Consider the following 24,687-nt stretch of genomic DNA (forward strand, 5'->3'; position numbering starts at 1 on the left):
AAGGTGATGGGTTTGATTCCCGGTCAGGGCGCATACCTAGGTTGCAGGTTCCATCTCCAGTCCAGGCCCATACAAGAGGCAACTGAGCAGTGCCTCTCTCCTCCCCCCACCCTCCACTTCCTCACACATAAACATCCCCTGGAGAGGATTAAAAGAAAAAAGAGCCGGGCTGAAATGGCTCAGTGTTTGAGCATCCTATGGACCAGGAGGTCACAGTTTGATTCCTGATCAGGGTATATGCCCGGTTGTGGGCTCAATCCCCAGTAGGGGTGTGCAGGAGGCAGCCGATCAATGATGCTCTCTCATCATTGATATTTCTATCTCTCCCTCTCCCTTCCTCTCTCTGAAATCAAGTTTAAAAAAATGTTAAAAAACAAAGCAGATGATCCCAGTGGTTAGGAGCAGGGACCTGGGATCCAGACTGCCTGGGTTCAAGCCCCAGCTCTTTGCTTACCAGTTGTGGCCACCTTTTTACCTCTTTGAGCCTCAGCTTTCCCATCTGTAAAGTGGGATGATAGTTGTACCTACCTGATCACCTCATTGTGAGGATAAGATGTGATCATAGATATAAAGCCCTCCTGACCCAGGGTAAGTCCTTCACTAACACACACTTCCCTGGGAAGTGGGGGGATTCCGGGGACTCAGTATTGTTCTCAGACCAATAGAACCTAGCTCTAGGTGACACAGAGCTAGATATCTACTTTATAAGAAACTGTACATTTGCCTGCAATTTTCTATGTATTTCAAAATTTAAAAGTTTTAAAAGTTGGTATCTCACACTCCCCAATCTGATATTTATTCATTACCTCCTTCCTTCACTTCCGTTTACTCCTTTTCTAATCATTTGGTCACCGGCAGCCAGTGCCTACAACTCAGTCCTATCTCATGGTGACAAAAGGCTATCAAGTCTGCTGACGGGTCACCACAGGGTAATCACTTCGTGCCTTGGCCACTTCTCTGCTGCAGGCCATGTGAGGGGCAAGGCGAGCCATGGGGAGGCCACAGGAGGGAAGTGGAAAGGTAGCAGCTGCCAGCTCCCGGCTCCAGCCCAGCCGCTGTGGCTGGTGTCCTCTGGCCAGGGCAGCCCAGCCAGGCAGTTATGCAAGAGTGGAAAGATTTCTGGGAGGAAGGGGAGGAAGTGCTAGGGCCACGGACCCTGAGCTCAGGAGGAGGTCCTGCTTGCCCTTCCCCTAGACATGCCCTGGTAAGCAATGCTGTGAGTATGACCTCTGCAAAGGGATCTCAAGCAGCACCTGAGGGACAGGGCAGACCAGAGACTAACAGAGTCCGTCAGGGAGGGGCCATTTACTGAATAATTAAAGGGCAGCCGCTCAGCAGTGAGCCCAGTGCTCTGTGCCAGGCCCTCCCTCCTGATGTGAAGTCACTCAGTCTATTCGTTGTTTTCAACTATTTATTAAAGTAAAACAGACCCAGAGAACAAAGCCATCCACAAATTTCCTTGCCTGAGGCTACATTACTTTTCAGGAAGTGCGCACACTTGTGGAACGAGCATCCTTATCAAGAAAAGGCCCATCACCTGCGGCCTCCTGCTCCCCCGTCAGTACCGGCTCCCACCAGGTCACGCTGTCTTCCAACCCCCCAGACCGGCGTGGGCAGCTGGCGCTGGGTAGACACGTTCTGCAGTGTGCTTTCCCCCTGCCGTCCCTCCCACCACACTGTCGGAAGGTTCGCCCCTGTATGTGGCGGTCCGTTTCATTGCTGAGCAGTGTATCCTGCTGTGTGGGAAGGTCCTTCATGCGTAATGGAAAGGACTTGCAAGGCTTGCCACACCCAGGGCTGGTGACCTGCAGGTGGGAGGGAGCAGCAGCGACTGAAGGGGACCTCCCCAACAAGTTCTTCTGAGCCAGACGCCAACCCAACCCTCGCCCCCAATAGTCCAGGGGGGCCCATGGCTCGCGGTGCCCACTGCCTTTGTCATGTCTCAATTTTGCAATCTGCCTGCCTGGGCCACAAACTAGCCTCTCGCAGGTGTGCTGCTCCCCTCCTCACCTCTTCCTCCCAAATCCCCTTCTGGGCAGAGATGGCCCCATCACCCAGGAGGACACAGCCAGCTCTGAGGGCCCATTCTTTGACAAGGATTTGAACTCAGGTCAGAAAGTCTGTCCCAGCTGCCACTGGCCCTCAGCGGGGCTCACACAGGGATGTGCTCCTGCCCTTGCGCACACGGCCCTGGAGGCGTCCATTCATTCAGCAGTAAGTGAGGCAGCCACTCTCCAGATGTTGAAGGGGGTCCACTGGGTGCCAGAGCAGGCCACGTCCTGTGCTCATGGGGCTCACACTCCGGCAAACATGAAATGGTAATTTGCCAGTTGTGGGAAGTACTCTGAATAAAAACAGAAAGGCGGCCGGGGAGGCATGAAGTTTTGCTATTTTATGTGTAGTTATCATGGAAGGCCGCTCCGAGGAGGTGCCATTGGAGCAGAAACCTAGAGAACGCGAGGGAGGGAGTTCCAGGTCTGTGGGAGATGGGCCAGGGGGCGCGGGGGCAGCCGGCTGTGTTTGGGGGCGGCAGAGGCCCTGGGGGTAGGAGGGGGCAGAGGCCGCCACCAGGAGCGGTGGTGAGGGAGTCCCCACCTGCGAGGCCTTGCGGGCCACGGGAAGTCAGGACGAGGACAGGCTTGTCCCCGCACCCATGCGTGCGAGCGGCCGTCCGCGTCCCCGCGGTGGGGCCCGGGGAGACCCAGACCACGAAAGAAGGAGGAAGCCCGTTCTGCGCCCTCCGCCCCTCCGGCCCCAGCCGGGCTGTCGGGGGCCACTTCCTCTTTCCAGCCCATTTAAGGCCCAGCCCGGGGCGCCCGGGCCAGAGCGGCCGCGCAGCCCGCCATGGGGGACACCTTCATCCGCCACATCGCCCTCCTGGGCTTCGAGAAGCGCTACGTCCCCAGCCAGCACTACGTGAGCAATGGATGGGGGGCGGGGGGCCCCGGACCGCGGGGGTGGCAGGGCGAGACCGCGGGCGAACGGCTCCCTGTCTCCGGGCCTCAGTCTGCCCGTCGGGGTCAGCAGTGGACGTGGGACCCTGAAAAGGATGCGCGCCCGGGCACCCGGCCCTGCCAGCCCACCTCACTCCGCGCCCCAGCCGAGTGAGTCCCCTCTCCACTCCCGTACCCTTCCCGGCAGCCAGCCCGCGCTCAGGCCCAGGGCGTGCGCCCCCACCTCCGGGCAGCCCTCCCGGACCTCCCCGGCTTTAGGGAGAGGTCCTCCCGGAGCGGGGCGGGCTCTCCATCCCCGCAGTCTCCCCGCAGCGGCGTGGGGACCTGGGGGAGTGTCTGTCCAGACATCACATCCCATATAGGGTCCCCAAGCCCAGAGGAAGGCCAGGGACGATCTGCATTCTCTTTTCTCTGCTCCTCCTCTCCCTCTCCCCCTCCTCTCCCTCTCCCCCTCCCTCTCTCCCTCCTTCCCTCCCTGGTCCCTTCTGTCTCTTGAATATAAAGTTCCTGAAACACTTGAGAGCTGAGTTGGAGTAGTTGTTTCATAACCTCCGAACACTGTGGTGTGTATTGCTTAAAATCGGCGACTTTCTCTTACAGAGCCAGGGTGCAAATGTGTCAAAATGAGGAAATGAACATTGATAAACACTGTAATCCAACCCACACGTCTTATTCAGATGTCACCTGTCCTCTGTGCTGTAAGACTAATTCAGGCCCAGGATCCAATCCCAGATCACCGGTTCCATGTCAGTTGTCCTGTCTCTTCAGCCCTCCTTCATCCGGGTCAGTCCAGTCTTCCTTTGTCCTCTCGACTTGGCCATTTTGAAGAGATGGGACCGGTTATTTTGTAGACTGTCCCTCGATTTGGGTGTGTCTGATACTTCACTCGACTCAGGTTATGCACAGATGGCGCTGGGTGATGCTGGGTTCTCATGGACCCTCCCAGGTGGCAGGGGACTGTGACTGGTTCTGATACTGGCCGAGAGCATTGGGCACCAAGTCCTGGACAGGTCCTCCAAGTTCCTCTGCTGTACAGTTACTTTCCCCACTTTGTTTTAAATAGACTAACCTGTGGGTAGAAATTTGAAGTTATGTGAACATCCTGTTCCTTATAGTAACTGATGGCTGAATTAGATGACTACAATGATTGCTACATGGTGATTTTTACACTCAGTCATTCCTTCTGCATTTATCACTCAACATTTTCTGTAAGGGCCTTCCCTTCTCCTTTTATTTGTTTACTTCTGCCGATATGGATCCATGGATTCTGATTTTATTCAATGGATTGTAATCCATTACTATCATAACTTATTTTGATGCTCAGATTTGGTCAGTGGGAGCTCCTTCAAGCTGGCTTCTGCGCCTGCCATTCTTTGGGCACATTCTTACTTCTGGCACAAGGTGGTCCAGGTTACTCTCCCAGGCCCAGCCCTGGACTCAGCCATGTTGCTGAGGACCCCTGATTCTTTTTAGCGGGAAGTGATATTAGAACCCAAGATCTGGAAGCTAGGTGTGCTCACTGCCACTGAGGTGTCATCGCTCGTGTCCTTCTAGAACAGCCGTGGGCAAACTATGGCCCGCCGGCCGGATCCGGCCTGTTTGAAATGAATAAAACTAAAAAAAAAAAAAAAAAAAAGACCATACCCTTTTATGTAATGATGTTTACTTTGAATTTATATTAGTTCACACAAACACTCCATCCATGCTTTTGTTCCAGCCCTCCGGTCCAGTTTAAGAACCCATTGTGGCCCTCGAGTCAAAAAGTTTGCCCACCCCTGTTCTAGAATCTAGTAGACAGACTGGGGAAAATAGCCATTTCATTTCATTCTTGCCTTTCACCATTTTATATTTGTAGCTCCTTTCTCTCACTGTGAGAAGCCTGGCTCCCAACAACATCCATATATTTACTTCTTTGCTCAATTCAACAAAACACATCCACTTGTTTCAGAATTACTATGCCCATATCTCTATTGCAATAAACCTACTAACCTATTAAGTCAAATGTAAGTTTTCTTTTTAAAAAAAATGTATTTTAAAAATTGATTTTACAGAGAGGAAGGAAGAGAGATAGAAACATCAGTGATGAAAGAGAATCATTGATCTGCTGCATCCTGCATGCCCCACACTGGGGATCAAGCCCACAATCTGGGCACGTGCCCTGACCGGGAATCAAACTGTGACCTCCTGGTTCATAGGTTGACGCTCAACCACTAAGCCATGCCAGCTGGGCAAGTTTTCTTTTTTTTTAATCCTCACCCGAGAATATTTTTTCCATTGTTTTTTTAGAGAGAGTGGAAGGGAAGGAGGGTGGAGAGAGAGAGAGAGAGAGAGAGAGAGAGAGAGAGACAACAATTGGTTGCCTCCTTTGCAAGCCCCTACTGGGGTTAAGGATCAAACCTGCAACAAGGTACGTGCCCTTGAATGGGAATGGAATCCTTGACCTTCCGGTGCACGGGCCAATGCTCTAACTGCTGAGCCACCAGCCAGGGCAAATTTAAGTGGGTTTTTTTTGCAGTTCTTTTTTTAAAAATATATATTTTATTGATTTTTTACAGAGAGAAAGGGAGAGGGATAGAGAGTTAGAAACATCAATGAGAGAGAAACATCGATCAGCTGCCTCCTGCACACGCCCTACTGGGGATGTGCCCACAACCAAGATACATGCCCTTGACCGGAATCAAACCTGGGACCCTTCAGTCCACAGGCCGACACTCTATCCACTGAGCCAAAGCGGTCAGGGCCTAATGTATTCTTCATTTCAGTTATTGTATTCTTCATTTCGGGCTGGTTCCTTTTTGTGGTTTCTATCTTTGTTAAATTTCTCACTGAGTTCATCTATTCTTCTCCTGAGTTCATTGAACATCCTTACAACCAGTGTTTTGAACTCTTTAGAATGTTTTGTCTCTGTCTCATTTAGTCCTTTTTCTGGGGTTTTGTCTGGGTTTTTCATTTGAAACACATTTCTCTGCTCGTTTTGGCTGTCTCTGTGTTTGTTTGTATGAATTAGGTGAACCAGCAACCTCTCCTGGTCTCGAACGAGTGGCCTAGTGCAGGAACTTCCCTTTTGCAGAGTGTGTGAGCCAGGTGCACTTGGCAAGCCAGCTGGTGCTGGAACCTGGAGCTGGAGCACTTGTGGGCCTTAAGGGAGTCCTGGGGGCAAGTTCACTGGGGCCTGGAGCTGGAGCTGGAGCTGGAATGGGTATGGGCCAAGGGAAGTCACTGGGGCAGGCTGCAGCAGGACTGCCTTGGCTGGCTTAGGCTTCATGTAGGCCCTGGGGAGAAGCTGAACCAGGGTCTGGAGCTGAACAGGAGCAAATGGGAGCCTCAGGGGCTGGAGCTGGTGGTCCGTGAGGTCTGAAAGGTTGGCAACTGCTGGTCCACAGCAAGTTCAGGGGCAGAAGTAGTAGCTGTGGCAGGTGTGAAGCTGAGGAGAGTCTGGAGGCAAGCAGTGCAGTGGGCCTGGGGTGCACTGGGATGGCCCTGGCCTACAGCTGGAGTGTCTGGATCAAGAAGTGGGGGCACACGGCCCAGCTGAAGAAATAGAGGACCAGAGAGGTTAGGAGCTTTGCCCACTGCCACACAGCAGATAAAGAGGGAGGGCCATGTGGGGTCCGCTGCTGGGCCGCCCACCCCTGCCCACCTGCTCCCCCCGCAGGCTGCAAGGGCAGTAACCCAGGCATCCCGTTGAAATCCTCTCCCTGACTCACAGGCAGGAAATCAAGGCTCAGAGAGGGGTGTCCAGGTGCTTCTCACCCGCACGGCTCTATTCCGGGCCCTCTTTTTTCTTGAACTTATTTTGTTAATGAGGTGAAATTCACATAATATAAATGTAACAATTTCAAGTGAGAAAAAAAAAAGTGGGGCACAGCCCTGGCCAGTATTGCTAAGTGGTTAGAGCGTTGGCCCAGGCACTGCAGGGTTGTGGGTTCAATTCCAGGTCAAGGGCATGTACCTGGGTTGCAGGTTTGATCCCCATCCCTAGTCAGGGCATGTGTGGGAGGCAACTAATCTTATGTCAATGTTTCCCTCTCTCTCTCCATCCCTCCTTCTCTCCCTTCCACTCTAAAAAGCAATGGGGAAAATACCCTCAGGTGAGGATTAACAAAACGAAAGAAAGAAGTGGGGACACACGTGGTGCTCTGTTGCCCTCAACCCCAGAGAGAGTCTCTGCAGTTCCTCTCCCACTTGGCAAACGCCCTAGGGCAGCGGTTCTCAACCTTCTGGCCCTTTAAATACAGCTCCTCATGTGGTGACCCAACCATAAAATCATTTTCGTTGCTACTTCATAACTGTAATGTGACCCCTGCGAAAGGAAGGGTCGTCGGACCACCAAGGGGGTCGCGACCCACAGGTTGAGAACCGCTGCCCTAGGATTAGTGAATGGATTTCCTTCCTGTGTGGCCTGGGTATCCTTTAAACCAGCGGTCGCCAGCCGGTGGTCTGCGGTCCTTTTGGTGAGGTCCAAAAGGTGGGCAGCCGCTGCCTTAAACGACCGTTTTTAAGCTGTCCCTCCGGGGAGGCGCCCGCAGGCCAGTGTGCTGGGCGGGGTGCCACCTGCCTGTACCTGTTCTCCTCCCTGTTTCTGGGTGGTGTCTCTTGTTGGCTGTGCGGAAGCTCTTCAGTCAGCCCTCAGCTCTTCTTCAGGGGGAGCCGCTCCGTCTGTTGGTGTAAATTTGATGTGTTCCCGGGAGGAGGCGAGCTCAGCGTTGTTATCTTGGAGCAGAAGCCCCTCCTTGTTGGTTTAGTTTTATTTTTAAATATGTAAAATATTCACATGTGATCAGACATCAAAATGTTATAAAAATATGACCAAACACTCATTCTGGTTCATCTGTATTTCTCTTTACAAAAATAAGTGGAACTATGTGAAATTTTCTTATTATTTCTTCCTTACGACCACAGATAACAAACCAGGTGACATATGTTCATTTTTCATTTTCCTATAACATCCTGGAGTTACCTCCAAATTCATTGAGTCTCTTGGGTATTTTTTTTCATCTTTAAATATCCCATTGTATGACTCTACCATTGTTTCTTCAAACAACCATTTAGATTGTTTTCACTAATTTGCAATTACCTAGTCACCCTGCGTTTATGTTGTTATGAGAAAAGCCAAACACCTCTTTATGTGTTTAAGGGTCACATATATACACGTGTGTGACATGAATTGTCTGTTCATACCTTTTGCTCATGTTTCTATCAGATTTTTTTGGTCTTTTTTTTCTTCAAATTAAAAAAAGTTCTTTATATATTGGAAATATTAACCCTTTATCTGCGATGTGTATTTTTTTTTACACTCAATTGATTTAGTTTTTTCAATTACAGTTGACATTCAATACTATATGAGTTCAGGTGCACAGCATAGTGGTTAGATGTTTCTGTTGTATGGAGTGATGCCCTGAGAAGTCTAGTGCCCCTGACACCATACGTATTTATGACAATATTACTGACCACGCTCCCTGTGCTGTACTCTTACATCCCCGAAGCTATGTAGTAACTGCCAACCCGCTGTCATCTTAAAGAGGCGCGTTGAGGAGAAACCTGAGAGACTGACAATTTACCTGAAAGCTGTTTCAGTTATTGCATCAGACGAAAATTCCTGCATTGGGTTAAATCTACTTCTTTTCTAACTTTACCCTTTGTGTGTGGGGTAGATCAAGAAAGTTGGATTGCGGAATTAACTACAGATAAAATAATTCTCCCCAACCCCGAATAAATGGGCGACCCTGTGAGACTTTGATAAAACTGTCAATTTTTAAAACGTTTCCCTTCTGTGATTTCCCCCAATCCTTGGAGCTGTTTCTATGGAAGTGTGATGGTGCTGAGTGGCAACTCACCTGCCCAGCTCACCTGCCCAACTCACCTGCCCAGCTCACCTGCCCAACTCACCTGTCCAATTCACCTGCCCAACTCACCTGTCCAACTCACCTGCCCAGCTCACCTGCCCAGCTCACCTGTCCAACTCACCTGCCCAGCTCACCTGCCCAACTCACCTGTCCAATTCACCTGCCCAACTCACCTGTCCAACTCACCTGCCCAGCTCACCTGCCCAGCTCACCTGTCCAATTCACCTGCCCAGCTCACCTGCCCAACTCACCTGCCCAGCTCACCTGTCCAACTCACCTGCCCAGCTCACCTGCCCAGCTCACCTGCCCAATTCACCTGCCCAGCTCACCTGCCCAACTCACCTGCCCAACTCACCTGCCCAGCTCACCTGCCAGCTCACCTGCCCAGCTCACCTACCCAGCTCACCTGCCCAACTCACCTGCCCAGCTCACCTGCCCAGCTCACCTGCCAGCTCACCTGCCCAACTCACCTGCCCAACTCACCTACCCAATTCACCTGCCCAGCTCACCTGTCCAACTCACCTGCCCAGCTCACCTGCCCAACTCACCTGTCCAATTCACCTGCCCAACTCACCTGTCCAACTCACCTGCCCAGCTCACCTGCCCAGCTCACCTGTCCAACTCACCTGCCCAGCTCACCTGCCCAACTCACCTGTCCAATTCACCTGCCCAACTCACCTGTCCAACTCACCTGCCCAGCTCACCTGCCCAGCTCACCTGTCCAATTCACCTGCCCAGCTCACCTGCCCAACTCACCTGCCCAGCTCACCTGTCCAACTCACCTGCCCAGCTCACCTGCCCAGCTCACCTGCCCAATTCACCTGCCCAACTCACCTGCCCAACTCACCTGCCCAGCTCACCTGCCAGCTCACCTGCCCAGCTCACCTACCCAGCTCACCTGCCCAACTCACCTGCCCAACTCACCTGCCCAGCTCACCTGCCCAGCTCACCTGCCAGCTCACCTGCCCAACTCACCTGCCCAACTCACCTACCCAATTCACCTGCCCAGCTCACCTGCCCAGCTCACCTGCCAGCTCACCTGCCCAGCTCACCTGCCCAGCTCACCTGCCCAATTCACCTGCCCAGCTCACCTGCCCAGCTCACCTGCCAGCTCACCTGCCCAGCTCACCTGCCCAGCTCACCTACCCAGCTCACCTGCCCAGCTCACCTGCCAGCTCACCTGCCCCGGCTGCATTTCCTGTGCTCTCTGGAGGAGAGTATTTATTCATTATATAATGTTGCCATAAAGAACAATGAAGATAAACCTCTGTGATGTGTATTGCAAATATTTTCTCCCAGTTTGCCATTTGCATTTTGGCATTGCTTATGGTTTCACACACAAAATTTGAAAGAATGTTAAGGTATTTGAAATAACAATCTTCTAATGCCTTTTGGTTTTGAGTCCGTTAGAAAGTCCCGTATACCAATGTTTCCTTCTTGTTTTACTGACTAAAGTTGGTGGGTCCTTTGCCCCAGCACACAGAAAGGCCAGACACCGAAACAGCAGGTTTTTCACAGACAAAAGGGAGTTTTATTCCTGAGGTAGACAGGTGAGGAGACAGGGAGAAAGCCCAAATCTGTCTCCCAAATAAAGATTTGAAGTAAATTTAAATTTAAAGAATTAAGGTGAGGAGGGGCCATGCATAGTCATCAGTTCTAATCCAGGGTCTGAATAGTGTGGGAACTAAGCCATCTAAGGTAAGGAGCGTGGAAGGGCAGGACAGAATGAGGTCATGTCAGCCCGGCAGAGTCTATTGGTTAGTCCTATACGTGTCCATATTTGGTCTAGACATCCCATCTTCCTGACTGACAAACCTCGAGCTTCTTCAAGGGTCAGGTAGCAGCCCAGCTGTTGTCGCTCAGTGGTTGAGTGTTGACCTATGAACCAGGTAGTCACAATCCAATTCCTGGTCAGGGCACATGCCTGGGTTGCAGACTTGATCCCCAGTGTAGGGCATTCAGGAGGCAACTGATCAATGATTCTCTCTCTCATCATTGATGTGTCTATCTCTCTCTTTCTCCCCCTCCCTTCCTCTCTGAAATCAATAAGAATATATATATATTTTAAAAAGAGTCAGATGGCCAACAAGGGTGCTGTTACTTGAGTTCTGAGGACTTGGTTCCGTGGTGCTCTACAGGTCTGCCGAGGGTCATTGGACTGCTAACTGCGCCTGCTCCAGCCTCTGGGACCAGCCTAGTCTGGTGGTCTCTGGAGGACTGTGAGGAGGCCTGGTGTTAATCTGCTGAAAAACACTAAAAATAAACAGAGAAAAACTATTATGGTCCGGTTTCAGTCTGAGGTCCCCGGGGGCCACCTGGTTTCAGTGTAGGGGGCCCGGTTTCATTGCACTCACATGGTTTCAATTTTTACATTTATGACTCTGATCCACTTGGAGTTTATTTCTGCTGTGTGGTGTGAAAAACAAATCCACTTTTCCCTTTTCCTAAAAGGCGTGGCAGTTGTCCCAACACCAATTTTGTAAAAACCCACCTTTACATCTGTGATTGGAATTGCCACTTTTTTCATATCCTAAATTTCCATATGTACTTGATCTATTTCTATTTTGTACCATTTTTATTGTTCATAGTATCACATTGCTGTTTTTTTAAGTTTGTGATTAAAAAATATATATAATAAAATTTACCATTTCACCTTTTTGTTGTTGATCCTCACTGAGGACATTTTCTCCATTGACTTTTGGAGAGAGTGGAAGAGTGGGAGGGAAAGAGAGAAACATTGATGTGAGAGAAACACATCAATTGGTTGTCTCTCACATGTGCTCCAACCAGAACAGGCCTGGATGAAGTCTGCACCCCAGTAATTGACCGGTAATTGAACCTGTGACCCTTCGGTGCTCCAGCTAATGCTCTAATCAGTGGTCGGCAAACTGTGGCTCGCGAGCCACATATGGCTCTTTGGCCCCTTGAGTGTGGCTCTTCCTAAGCCTTAGGAGTACCCTAATTAAGGTAATAACAATGTACCTACCTATATAGTTTAAGTTTAAAAAATTTGGCTCTCAAAAGAAATTTCAATCGTTGTACTGTTGATATTTGGCTCTGTTGACTAATGAGTTTGCCGACCACTGCTTAGAAACACCACCCAGGGCCCATTTCCACCATTAAAAAAATATTTCTTTAATTGATTTTAGAGAGGAAGGGAGAGATAGAAACATCAATGATAAGAGAGAATCATTGATTAGATGTCTCCTGCACACCTCCCACTGGGGATCGAACCTGCAACCCGGGTATGTGCCCTGACCGGGAATCAAATTGTGACCTCCTGGTTCATATGTTGACGCTCAACCACTGAGCCACAGCAGCCAGGCTTAATTTTTTTTTAAATAATGGCTTTATTGAGATATAATTTCCATGCTATACAGTGCACCTATGTAAAGCATACAATGGTTTTTAGTACTAGTATGTGCATAGAGTTGCGCAATCATTGCAATAATCAATTTTAGAAGATTTTCATCACGCCCCCACCCCCCCAAAGCCTATACCTGCTAGTGGTTATTCTTCCCCCTTACCTGGCAACCACTAATCTACTTTCTGTCTTTATGGACTTGTCTATTCTGGACATTTTATGCACATGGAACAATACAATACCTTACTGGGTTCTTGTATTGTTTGAGCTCAGCGCTTTCTGTATCTTATCTCCTGACACTCTCTCATACCAGCCCTATGGTGAGGTCCTACTTTTATCTCCAATGACAGGTGAGGAATTGGAGAGAGGCAATCATCTTGTCTTGGGTCCTAAAGCTGGAGCATGGCAGCTCTGGGGCCCCTGAATTCAGTGTCTTTTCTATGGTCAGGGTGCCCCACAGAGCGCTCTGTCCCCAGTCCTTCAGGCTTCACTGGGGGGTGGGGGCTGCCCAGCCGCACGGCGAGGCCTCCTTGGAAGCTGAACGAGGCCCTCCCACCCCCAGGTGTACATGTTCCTGGTGAAGTGGCAGGACCTGTCCGAGAAGCTGGTCTACCGGCGGTTCACCGAGATCTATGAGTTCCATGTGAGTGCCTGGGGTCAGGGGGTCAGGGAGGGACGGCACAGCCAGTCCCAGCTCTGCCTCTGGGGGAGGAGAGAGACCCAGGTGCTGCCTGGGAGCCGAGGCGCCCGGAGTCTGTCCTCACCAGCCCACAGTTAAGGGGGAATTTCTTAAACTTTAAGAAACATTTTACTTAATATATTTTTACTGTGGTAAAATGTGCATAACATAAATTTGCAATTTTAACCATTTAAGCACAGCTCGGTGGCATTAAGTATATTCACAATGTCATATGCTGATCATGAGCATCCATCTCCAAAATGTCTTCGTCTTCCCACACAGAAACCCTGTGCCCATTCCACACGAACTCAAGAGAGTATTCTTTAGGGACATACTTGATATACACTGAGTGGCCAGATTATTACGACCACCCCATCAGTACAATGAAGTGAATTAGTTATGCAAATAATAATAATGATAATAACAAAACCTTGAGAGTATTTGCTTAGGAAGTTTTCAGTATGCAGTATTTTTGGAAGTGTCAAGGAAGTACTGATGGGGTGGTCATAATAAACTGGCCACTCAGTGTATGTGGGGTGAGAATGGGAATAGCACGTGCAAAGGCCCTGGGGCAGGAGTGGGCCTGGAGTGTTCAAGGTTGGCTGGAGCACAGTGTACCAGGGGGAGCGTGATGGCAGAAGGGGTGAGTGGGGTGGGCAGGGCCAGGTCTAGCAGGGCCTTGTAGACCGACATGAGGCCTTTGGCTTCCACTCTGAGGGAGCTGAGAGGCGGGTAGCATTCTGAGCAGAGGAGGGACAGGATCCAACTTAGGTGTTTTTGTTTTTTTTTAAATATATTTTATTGATTTCTTACAGAGAGGAAGGGAGAGGGATAGAGAGAAACATCGATGAGAGAAACATCGATTAGCTGCCTCCTGCACACTCCCTATTGGGTATGTGCCTGCAACCAAGGTACATGCCCTTGACCGGAATCGAACCTGGGACCCTTGAGTCCCCAGGCCGACGCTCTATCCATTGAGCCAAACCAGTTAGGGCGAACTTAGGTTTTAAGAGGATGCCTCTGGATGCTGGACTGAGAGGATCCCTTAGGTTTTAAGAGGATCCTTCAAGGGCAGAAGGGGAAAAAGACATAAGAAGGACATAAAATCCAGGGCTGGTGGAAGCTCGGACCAGGGTGGTGGCAGTGTGGGTAGTGAGAAGGGTCAGATTCTGGGTAGATGTTTGCAGTAGAACCGAAAGGATCTGCTGGTGGCTGGCTGTGGGGTGGGAGAGGAAGGAGGAACGAAGGTCGTCACCAGAAGTTTGTGGCCAGAGCGATTAGAAGGGTATTTAGGTCGTTTCTAATGTTGTGCTTTTACAGTGTTGCAATGAAAAAATATTCCTTCTCATTTTCTTTTCTGTCTAGAAAACCTTAAAGGAAATGTTTCCCATTGAGGCGGGGGACATCAACCCAGAGAACAGGATCATCCCCCATCTGCCAGGTGAGGGGCTGAGTCACCTGGGTGGGGTCACCTGTCCTGGCTCCCCTCACCTGCCCTCCACGCTGCCCCCTCTGCCCTTGCCCCTGCTTGGACTGGACCTTGAGAATGTGCTCACTGTTTCTCTGGTGCCCCTCCCCGATCCGGTCAGCACCGAGGTGGTTTGATGGGCAGCGGGCAGCCGAGAACCGCCAGGGCACACTCACCGAGTACTGCAATGCACTCATGGGCCTGCCGGTCAAGATCTCCCGCTGCCCGCTACTCCTTGACTTCTTCAAGGTGCGCCCCGACGACCTCAGGCTCCCCACCGACAGCCAGTGAGTGGCCTCCTTTCCTGTTCCGAGGCAGGTGGGAGAGGAAATGGGGTGGTAACCCTCCGCCCCCCCCAGCAGGGTGGGACTTCCCCCAGGTTACAGGTTAGGAGGCTGAAGCTCAGAGAGGGGCATTGACTTGCCCGAAGTCACACAGCCAGAAAGAGAAGGAGGCAAAATTCCAACCCTGGCTCGTGTGACCTGCAGCCACTCAGCATCCTTTCCAAGTCTCCACTTGGACCCCTCTGAGCGTCAAGGCTGCAGGAGGCACTGGGGGGCGGGGGTCCAAAAGCCTTTTGAAAACAGTTTTGTTTTTTTTTAAATATATTTTATTGATTTTTACAGAGAAGAAGGGAGAGGGATAGAAAGTTAGAAACATCGATGGGAGAGAAACATCGATCAGCTGCCTCCTGCACACTCCCCACTGGGGATGTGCCCGCAACCAAGGTACATGCCCTTGACCGGAATCGAACCTGGGACCCTTGAGTCTGCAGGCCGACGCTCTATCCGCTGAACCAAACCGGTTAGGGCCTTTTGAAAACAGCTTGCCCATGTGTGATGGGGCAGTGAGGGCCAAATGTAGTCCCAGGTGCTACGGAGAGCAGCGGTTCTCAACCTGTGGGTCTCGACCCCTTTGGCGGTCGAACGGCCCTTTCACAGGTGTCGCCTAAGACCATTGGAAAACACATATATAATTACATATTGTTTTTGTGATTAATCACTATGCTTTAATTATGTTCAATTTGTAACAATGAAAATACATCCTGCATATCAGATATTTACATTACGATTCATAACAGTAGCAAAATTACAGTTATGAAGTAGCAACGAAAATAATTTTATGGTTGGGTCACAGCATGAGCAACTGTATTTAAAGGGCCAGAAGGCTGAGAACCACTGGCTTACAGAGAGTGAAGTGTGAGAGGATGTGGGGTCCGTGGCCTCTGTGAATTGCTGAACAGGTCTCGGGACCCTGGCTCCCTTTTGTCACCTGGTTCTCTGGCAGCCCCACCCCAGGGGTCTCCTGTCCTCAGGGCCCTGCCTGGGAGCACCTGAGGCTGAGTGCGACCTCAGGGGACAGGCTGGCAGGACCCCCTCTCTGTCCCTCTCCGCCCACAGAGTGTGGGGGGAGACCGGAGGGAGGACAGGGCTGCCGATGACCATCCGGTGCTCACTGAGCCCTAAACTCACCCCTGCTGCCGGGAAGGGCAGCTCCCAGCGGCGGGGAGGGAGCCCTTCCCATTGGCTGCTGGTCCGGGAGCTGAGCCTTTCGCAGAGCCAGGGCCTCGCTATGCAGCTGGGAGGAGGCCCTTTCTGTCTTTGACGGTTGGCGCCTTCTCCTTGGGGTCCCCGCCTCAGGCTGGAGGAACAACCCCCGAACCCCCAATGCCCTTTCCTTGCCAGTCCAGTCTCGGCCTTCTCTCTGCAGCGGCCCCATTCCCCACATCCCCATTCCCCGGGGAAGCTGAGTCTAACCCAGACTGTCCTCTGCTGCAGGGTGAAAAAGCCGGAGACCTACCTGGTGCCTAAAGATGGCAAGGCCAATGCTGCCGCTGCCGGTGAGGGGGCCGGGGGGCAGCCAGGGCAGGCCACCCTACGGGGACCGTTGACACGATCAGGGAGCCGGGCTCAGGGTGCACAGGGAAAGAGCAGCGAGAGCAGTTGTGGAGGGTGTTGGTGGCTACACCCTGGGATCTTTGGGGTTCACTGGATAGCGAAGGGAGCTCCTTGCAAATAAAGGTACCTCCCCGGCCTCCGCGGCTGCAGAGCCCAGCACAGATGCTGGGGGAGGTTGTGGCTGAATGAATGAACAGGGTTGAGGGCAAAGGTGGCCTTCGGGGTGACACAGAGTCTCCTGTCCAGCTCTGGCTGCCATAACAGTACCACAGGCCGGCAGCTTGCGTTTATTTCTCACAGTTCTGGAGCCTGGACGTCTGAGGTCAAGGTGTGAGGGTTGGTTTCTGCTAAGGCCTCTCTCCTGGGCTTGCAGACGGCTGCCTCCTTGCCGTGTCCTCACAGGGCCTTTCCTTTGTGCACACACATCCCTGGTGTCTCTTCCTCTTTTTATAAGGACACCAGTCCTATTGGGTCAGGGCCCCGCCTTGATGACCTCATTTAACCTTAATCACCTCCTTAAAGGCTCTATCTCCAAATACAGTGGGGCCTTGACTTAGGAGTGTCCCGACTAACGAGTATTTTGAGATACCAGCTGTCTCTCCTCCGATTTTTTGCATTGAGTTGATAGAGTAATTTGAGTTAACGAGCTCCTTAATGAGCTCGGTCTCGGAACGAATTAAACTCGTAAGTCAAGGCCCCACTGTACACTCTGATTCTAGAGTCCTGGGGGTTAGGGCTTCATTATATGAATTGGGGTGGGGGGCGCACAATTCAGCCCGGAACGGCAGCAGCAGAAGCAGCCCCTGGGACTGGTTGAAAACACGCTCTCTGGTCTTACCACAGACCTATGGAATCAGAAACTCATTTCAGCTCGATCCCTGGGCGATTTGTGTGCAGTTAACGTTGAGGGGGACGGCTTGCTAACCTCATCAAATGAGAAAGGGAGCGTGTGTAGTGTGACCAGTGTCTGGAACACACTAGGCGCTCACTAAATGCAGGGCCGCAAAGCTCATCTCTGCTGCTTTCTCGCCGGCAGGGCGCAGCCACCTGTGGATGCCTGGAGCTGGGTGGGGATAGGACACTGGGGACCACAGGGAGAGCCAGGAGGGGCAGCTCACCCCACAGCATCACTCACCCTGTCCTCCCTCTGCCCAGACATCACCGGCCCCATCATCCTGCAGACGTACCGGTCCATTGCTGACTACGAGAAGAGCTCGGGCACCGAGATGGCTCTGGCCACGGGCGACGTGGTGGACGTTGTGGAGAAGGGCGAGAGCGGTCAGCCTCCTGCCTGCCCTGCCCGGACCTCCCTCCCCCGCTGCTTGGGCCTGTGGCCACAACTCCCCTCCAACCTCCTCCAACCTCCCCCACCCCACCTCCCTCCCCCGCCAAGGCTCTGCCCTCCAGGCAGCCTCGGGCCTCCTCCCTGCCTGGCCCTGGGGCCCTGACTGTCCTCCCCACGCTGCGGGTCACCCTCTCTCTGAGCATGCACCCTGGGGCGGCCGTGGTATCTGCACATATTGCAGGCTTCACTGTGCATCTCTGAGGGTCAATTCCCGGGGGGGGGGGGCAGGCCAACTCCTCACCGTGTGTGTGAAGTGGGTCCCACGCTGTGATTCTGTGACCCTGCGTGTGGGGGATGGGGGTGATTTTGGTGTGGGGTGTGGCGAAGGTGACATTTCTGAATCCGAGTGTTGGATGTTTGTGTGTCTGTCCAAGTGTCCTCACCACCCAGATGGCTGAGGGAGGCTGCCAGGCCCAACCTGACTTATTGTCTCACACCCCGGCACAGGCTGGTGGTTCTGCCAAATGAAGACCAAGCGAGGCTGGGTTCCAGCCTCCTACTTGGAGCCCCTGGACAGTCCTGATGAGGCAGAGGACCCAGAGCCCAACTACGCAGGTGCCCCCTGTCCTCCGTGGCCATAGGGTGTGGGAGGAAGAGGGGCAGGGGCAGGGGCATATTGAGAAGCCAGAAGTGACTCCTTTGGGGTTGGATATAATGGGGGCTGGGCAGAGGGGGAGTCAGGGCTGAGACCCCACAGTTTGGCTTGGGGGTTCTGGTAGGCAGCGGTCAGGGCAGGGAACCAGGAGGAGGAATAGAGGTGGGGGGTGATGAGGTCAGCCTGGGATCCTGGGTGGCAGTTGGCTAGGGCCAGGTCCAGTGCAGTGGGAAGCTGAATGGTGAGCAGACCTGAGGCTCAGGAAAGAGGGCTGCCTGGAGGAGGGGGTATCATGCTGACTGGAAGGGAAAATTGGCAGCTCCTGGGCTGTTTGGAGCCCTTGTGGAGGTTGTCAACAGTTAGAATTGGTTACCCGTATTTTAAAACGGAGAGATTTCACAATTTTATGTGGATTTATGCTTCCTCTTTAAAACTGGAAAAGGTGTGTATGCGGGGCCTGCAGCCCCACATGCCTACAGCTGGCCGGAGTTGAGTGGCTCAGGTGCCCTGTGGGCGGCGCTGCAGCCCAAACTTCCGGCAGATCCACTCCTCTGCATACCTGCCTGACCAGGGCTCTGAAATCGTGGGAGCTCCTGGCCCCTGGTGTGGATGGTGGGTCTAGAGCAGGGGTGGGCAAACTTTTTGACTCGAGGGCCACAATGGGTTCTTAAACTGGACCGGAGGGCCGGAACAAAAGCATGGATGGAGTGTTTGTGTGAACTAATATAAATTCAAAATAAACATCATTACATAAAAGGATATGGTCTTTTTTTTTTTTTTTTTTTTAGTTTTATTCATTTCAAACGGGCGGAATCCGGCCTGCGGGCCGTAGTTTGCCCACGGCTGGTCTAGAGGGTAAAGAGGGCAGAACTCCAGGATGTCCCCATAGGGGCTGGGAGGAGCCTGCAGGAGACCAAGAAGGACCAGCTGGAGGAAGCCCCAGGCCCAGAGAGGAGAGGAGGGGTGATGAGTCCTGTGCAGGGCAGATCCTCACACCATGCTCCTCCCTCCCCCTCTCCCTCTCCACTGTGGACCAGGTGAGCCCTACGTCACCATCAAAGCCTACACTGCTGTAGAGGAAGACGAGATATCCCTCCAGGAGGGCGAAACCATCGAGGTCATTCATAAGCTCTTGGACGGCTGGTGGGTCATCAGGTAGGAGAGCACCCCTTCCCTCCCACTTCACCAGCCCTGGCCTGGGGCAGGGTCTGTTTGGGCTCAGGGTGGACCTGGGTTGACTTAGCTGTGTGACCCTGGGTAAGCGACTGTGCCTCTCTGGGCTCAGTGTCCATAATGGGAGCCGATGAATGCTGGTCCCACCCTACTTGTCTCGGGTTCAGTGTCCTCCTCAGAGTGGGCACATTTTTCCTTTGTGACTTGGGGTCACTTCCCCTGACCAGTCCATCTATTATCCCTTCTCCAGCAACACAACTATTTTTAAATCTTTCCCTGAAATTCCACACTAATTCCTCCCTCTGGGTCCCTGCCTAACCCCCCTCCCTCAGCCTCCTCCCCTCCCGCCCAGTTCTAGGGGAAGCAGAGACTTCTCCCTGGAGCCACTGGGCCTCCCCAGGTCCTTGACATGCTTTCACGGCCTCGGGTCACAGGGCCAGCCCATGACTCAGCGAACTTGTGGCCACAACACCCATCTTCAGCATGGTCCTGGGCTGGAGGCTTTGAGACAGGGTTTCTTTCTTTTCTTTTTTCTTGATTTTATTATTTTTATTTTTTCCCCATCCCCATTTATCCCCCCTATACCTTCTTCCACCTCCACCCACCCAAGACAGGTTTCCCAACCTTTTATTAGATCCACACGTAGTTAACCCCATATCACACACCCCTGAGAATCTGCTTGTGATTCTTCCACCATCCAAGAAAAATCAGTTTTACTGAGTGAAGTTTGTATTATGTCAAGTTCCCCCCCACACACACCCTAAATATAATAGAATAGGGGGAAAAAATCTAGCCAACAAACGGTGCTGGAACAACTGGATATCCATATGGAAACAAACAAACCTAGAACCCTACCTCACACCATACACATTTATTTGGGATGGATCACAGGTTTTACAGAGTTCAAAAACCCCAAACTCAAATGCTTTTGGAAGAAAGCATAGAACGTGATGAGTGGAGTTACTTAGTACACACAGGCAACCACCAGAAAAGAAAAACTGACATGTGCAATATTGCAGATGTTTGATAGCAAACACGTGTCCCTGGAAAGATCCAGACCTGCTAATTTTCTCCCCCTCCCAACGTCTCAACCCGGAGGGCCTGTGCTGCACAGATGAGGAAACTGAGGCCCACAGGGGCAGGGTCTGGTGCTGGCCAGCCGGGTAGTGGTCACCTCCCAGCTGCCTTGAACCCAACTGTGTAGAGGGAGCCCCCACCTTCCCACTGACTGGACTTCCATCTCTGTTGCAGGAAAGAAGACGCCACAGGCCACTTCCCGGCCATTTACCTGCAGAAGGCGGGGCAGGACATAGTTCAGGCCCAGCGCCAGATCAAGAGCCGAGGGGCGCCGCCCCGCCGGTGAGTCCTGTGGGTGGGGGGCGCCGGGCGGGGCTCAGGAGGGTGCACCACGGGTTCCCTCTGTGGGCCTTGGCTTGGCAGGACTGGGGCGGGGGACACAGGGCAGGGTTCCGAGCCTGGCGGGGAAGGCAGCACCCTCCCCGGGGCGTAGGAGAGCAGGGTGTGCGGTAGGGGTAAAGGCATGATGTCTAGAGTCGTTGGGGATGGTCCGTGGTGGCGGTGGCCGTCCGGGGGGCTTCCTGGGGAGAGGGCCGGCTGAAGGCTGGTGAGGGCGTGGGAAATGGACCTGGGCTCTGAGGCCCCGCAAGGGTCCGCGCCGGACCTCCCTCTCCCCGCCTGCCCCTCCCGCCCCCACTTCCTCGGGCCAGTCGTTTGACCCCCGGGGGGCCAGGCGAGTCCCCGCGGGCAGGGACGCGGCCGATGCCGGGCGGCGGGGACGCCGAGGACGCCGGGGCCGGGCGATGACCTACGTTCCCGTCCCGCCGGGCCCAGGTCGTCCATCCGCAATGCACAGAGCATCCACCAGCGATCGCGAAAGCGCGTCAGCCAGGACACCTATCGGCGCAACAGCGTCCGCTTTCTGCAGCAGCGCCGCCGCCAGGCGCGGCCCGGGCCGCAGAGCGCAGTGAGCCCGCTAGGTGAGTGCCCGGGCGCCCGGGCGGGGCGGGCGGGGCCGGAGGATGCGCAGAGGCGGGCGGGGGCCGGGGGCCGGGGGCGGGGCGGGGCGGGGGCCGGGGGCGGGGCGGGGGCTGGGGCCGGGGGCGGGGCGGGGGCCGGAGGCGAGGCGGGGGCAGGGCCGGAGGCGAGGCGGGGCCTCTTACCCGGCCGCGCCCTCTGCCAGCCGAGGAGACCGACCGCCCGAAGCCGCAGCCCGCGGTGCCCCCGCGGCCCAGCGCAGACCTCATCCTGCACCGCTGCAGCGACAGCACGAAGCGGAAGCTGGCGTCCCGCGTCTGAGGCCGAGCTCCACCCTCGATGGCGCTCGGTGCCCTCCGCCGGGATCCCTGTCCAGATGTGATGAGAGCCTGAGGTCTGGTTACCTAAGGCACTCCGGGCCCCGCCCCACCTCGCTCTCCGCCACCCTCAATAAATGTTGCTTAGAGTGGACAGTGGCTCCGCTGAGACTCGAGGGGGTGCTGGGCTAGAAATCGGACAGGGCTCTGACCTCTGCTGGGCGCGGGGAGGGTGCGGGGAAGTTGCAGAAGCCGAGGTCCGGTTGCATACTGCCCTGGCCTTGGCCAAGATCAGGTTTGCACAAGGCCAAATGCAAAGGGAATTCGTGGCTCCCGCTGGCCGTTTGTTTGGTCAGCCGTTTGCTAGAACTCTGGCTCCACCACAGAACAGCCCCGAAGAAGGGCTGGACACAGTACGCAGGGAGGGGAGTCACGGCAGTGAGTGACTTCGTGTGTGCGCCTTAGTTGACAAACCATTTGCACTTTAGGTAGAGGGAGGAGGCACCTGCTCAGTTAGCAGATATTCAGATGAACAGCTCCCAGCCACTTACCCCAGCGTTGTTGCTAGCCCATGGCCTCAAAGGCTTTGCTGGTGGGTCTTTCCCAAAATGCAAAGACTCTAAGGTGCACATTGGAGCTGCAAATCTTGCAGATCTTGGCCAAGGCCAGGGCACTATGCAATCGGACCTCGGCGTCTGCAACTTCCCCCACAACCCCCCAGCGGAGGTCACAGCCCTGTCCGAGTTTTTCATGAAGGCCATGGGTAGCATGAAGAGCTGCACCTGTGGGGAGTGGCTACCCGAGGTTAGACAAGGCTGCCACCCTTAGAGATCAGAGAAAATTGGCAAGGGGATAGGTGCTTCAAAAGAGAACAATTGACTATCAAACGATGGAGAGAGGCCTTGAGAAAACCACTGGGCCCTTAACTCCGTTTGCTTTTTGCAGACCCTTGTTTGCTGAAAAAGTCATACAAAGCTGTGGAATAATTAACCACAGGCAGCCCCAACCTTTTAGGTTGTTCAGTGCAATTATAACTTTAAAAAATTAAATACAGTATAAGGCAAAATATTTATTTTCATAATTTTTAGTTTCATTTTTTTCCTTTCTTTTCCTCTTTCTTTTTTCTTTTTGGTTAATCCTCACCCTACAATATTTTTAAAAATATATTTTATTGATTTTTTACAGAGAGGAAAGGAGAGGGATAGAGAGTTAGAAACATCGATGAGAGAGAAACATCGATCAGCTGCCTCCTGCACACCTCCTACTGGGGATGTGTCCGCAACCAAGGTACATGCTCTTGACCGGAATCAAACCTGGGACCTTTCAGTCCACAGGCTGACGCTCTATCCACTGAGCCAAACCGGTTAGGGCTACAATATTTTTTTCCATTTATTTTTAGAGAGGGTGGAAGGGAGGGAGGAAGGGGGAGAGAGCGAGAGTGAGAGCAAGAGCAGAGAGAGAGAGAGAGACATCGATTGGTTGCCTCTTGCATGCGCTCTGACCTGGGCAGGGATCGAACCTGCAACCCAGGTACATGCCTTTGACCAGGAATCAAATCCATGACCCTTTGGTTTGAGGTCCATGCTGTAACCACTGAGCAACATCAGCCAGAGCAGTTTCTTTCTTTTTTTTTTTCAAGGTAAAGTCCTTTCCCCCACATTTTCCTGTATTTCTGGTTCCCTCAAGTTGGTGTTGTGCTGGCCCCACAGCCACCTGCCAGTGTGGAGGACCCGGTTGTGGGTGTGCCCGAGGTCAGGAGGGCAACCCCGCAGTTCTCTGCCATCACAGGAAAGCTGACTAAAGCTGCCAGTGGGGCGTGAGGCAGGCGCCAGGGTCTGAGCTAGCCCGCACTGTCTGTGCAGCCAGTTTTCTTGAGTCCAAGCATAGTGCTGAGCTCTTCACACTGTGTCTAGTTCTGAGAACTACTCTGGCAGGTACTTTACGGATGAGGAAACCAAGGCTCAGAAAATGTGGGTGATTTGTTTAAGGTAATTGGACAAGTAGGTGGCAGAGGTGGGAGGTGGAGCCAGGCTTTCCTTTTGCTGATTCCAAAGCCCCACGGGACTCTGCAGAGCTCGTGATCTGTGCGTCAGTCCTGGTGGGCGGTGCTGTGGTTGAGGGATGCTCAGAGGAGGGAGTGTGATGTGGGACAACTTCCAGAGCCCCCCCTCCCCGCAGCCCCCCTTCCGTTTCCTGGGTTGAAGGAGTAAGCAGCTCTTTCCTCTGCCCACCCTGGATGGGAATACAGGGCCTCGGGTCAGATGCAGGGCCTCTTCACCCCGAGAACTCACAGGCACCCACCAGTTCCAGGCCCCAGCTCCTGGGCTGGGCCCTTCCCTATCTCTGTGACCACAGCACTCCAAAGTGTTCCCATCTATAGACACCGCCTCACCAGGACCGCTGAAACCAGCCCACTCCTTCAGTCATTTCCCCAGTCATGTGAGTGACGGGTGGTCAAGCCACCCTGGTCCCCACACACACTGCGGAGTAAAGAAGGAATCCAGGGGCCTCAGGAGTTGATTCAGAGCACCCCATGAATGGTCCAGTCAACAGAAGGCAGGCTGAACCCTGCTGTCCCTTCCTGTCACCGATGGGCTAGCCCCAGGGAGCCACACACAAGCAGATGAGCTGAGGCTGCACACCAGGTCAGGCACAGTGGCCACTTAGAAAAGGAAAAAACAAAACAAAAACAAAAAAAACCCTGTGGACTTTGGAGTCACACGGACCTGGGTTTGAATCCTGAAGACCCCTCTACTGGATGTGTGGCCTGGGCAGGCCACTCACCCACTCGGAGCCTCAGCTGCCTGTCTATAAATCGAGGAGGCTGAGCTTTTCCTGCCGGCCATCCTGTGTTGTTTGAAGACCACCCAAGTTCCCAAATCTCATATAGTCTGTGAACACTATCAGTTAGGTCTCAGGCAAGCCTGGTTGATGCAGGGCCCCAGCTCTGATATCCGGGTGCACCAGGAGCTGGTCCCCCATCCCTCTGTAAACCAGTTCATCCTGGATCTCTTCCCCAGGAAGTGAGCCTCTGAGCTAGCGGGACCCAGCTG

At 53.2% G+C, this 24,687-nt stretch overlaps 1 protein-coding gene across 1 annotated transcript; it reads left to right on the forward strand.

Moving 5' to 3' along the window:
- Positions 1 to 2,719: 2,719 nt before the first annotated feature.
- Positions 2,720 to 22,725, forward strand: NCF1 (neutrophil cytosolic factor 1). The gene is made up of 11 exons (XM_070412823.1): positions 2,720 to 2,916; positions 12,727 to 12,807; positions 14,209 to 14,284; positions 14,433 to 14,598; positions 16,090 to 16,151; positions 17,365 to 17,487; positions 18,002 to 18,109; positions 19,187 to 19,304; positions 20,574 to 20,681; positions 21,174 to 21,319; positions 21,523 to 22,725. Exons 1-11 carry the CDS (start codon positions 2,845 to 2,847, stop codon positions 21,636 to 21,638), a joined length of 1,176 nt encoding a protein of 391 aa, XP_070268924.1. The 5' UTR covers positions 2,720 to 2,844; the 3' UTR covers positions 21,639 to 22,725.
- Positions 22,726 to 24,687: the final 1,962 nt, after the last annotated feature.

Source organism: Myotis yumanensis, unplaced genomic scaffold (genome assembly GCF_028538775.1).
Source record: "Myotis yumanensis isolate MYYU_CA2020_CCGP unplaced genomic scaffold, mMyoYum1.0.hap1 SCAF_4, whole genome shotgun sequence".
NCBI lineage: Eukaryota > Metazoa > Chordata > Mammalia > Chiroptera > Vespertilionidae > Myotis > Myotis yumanensis.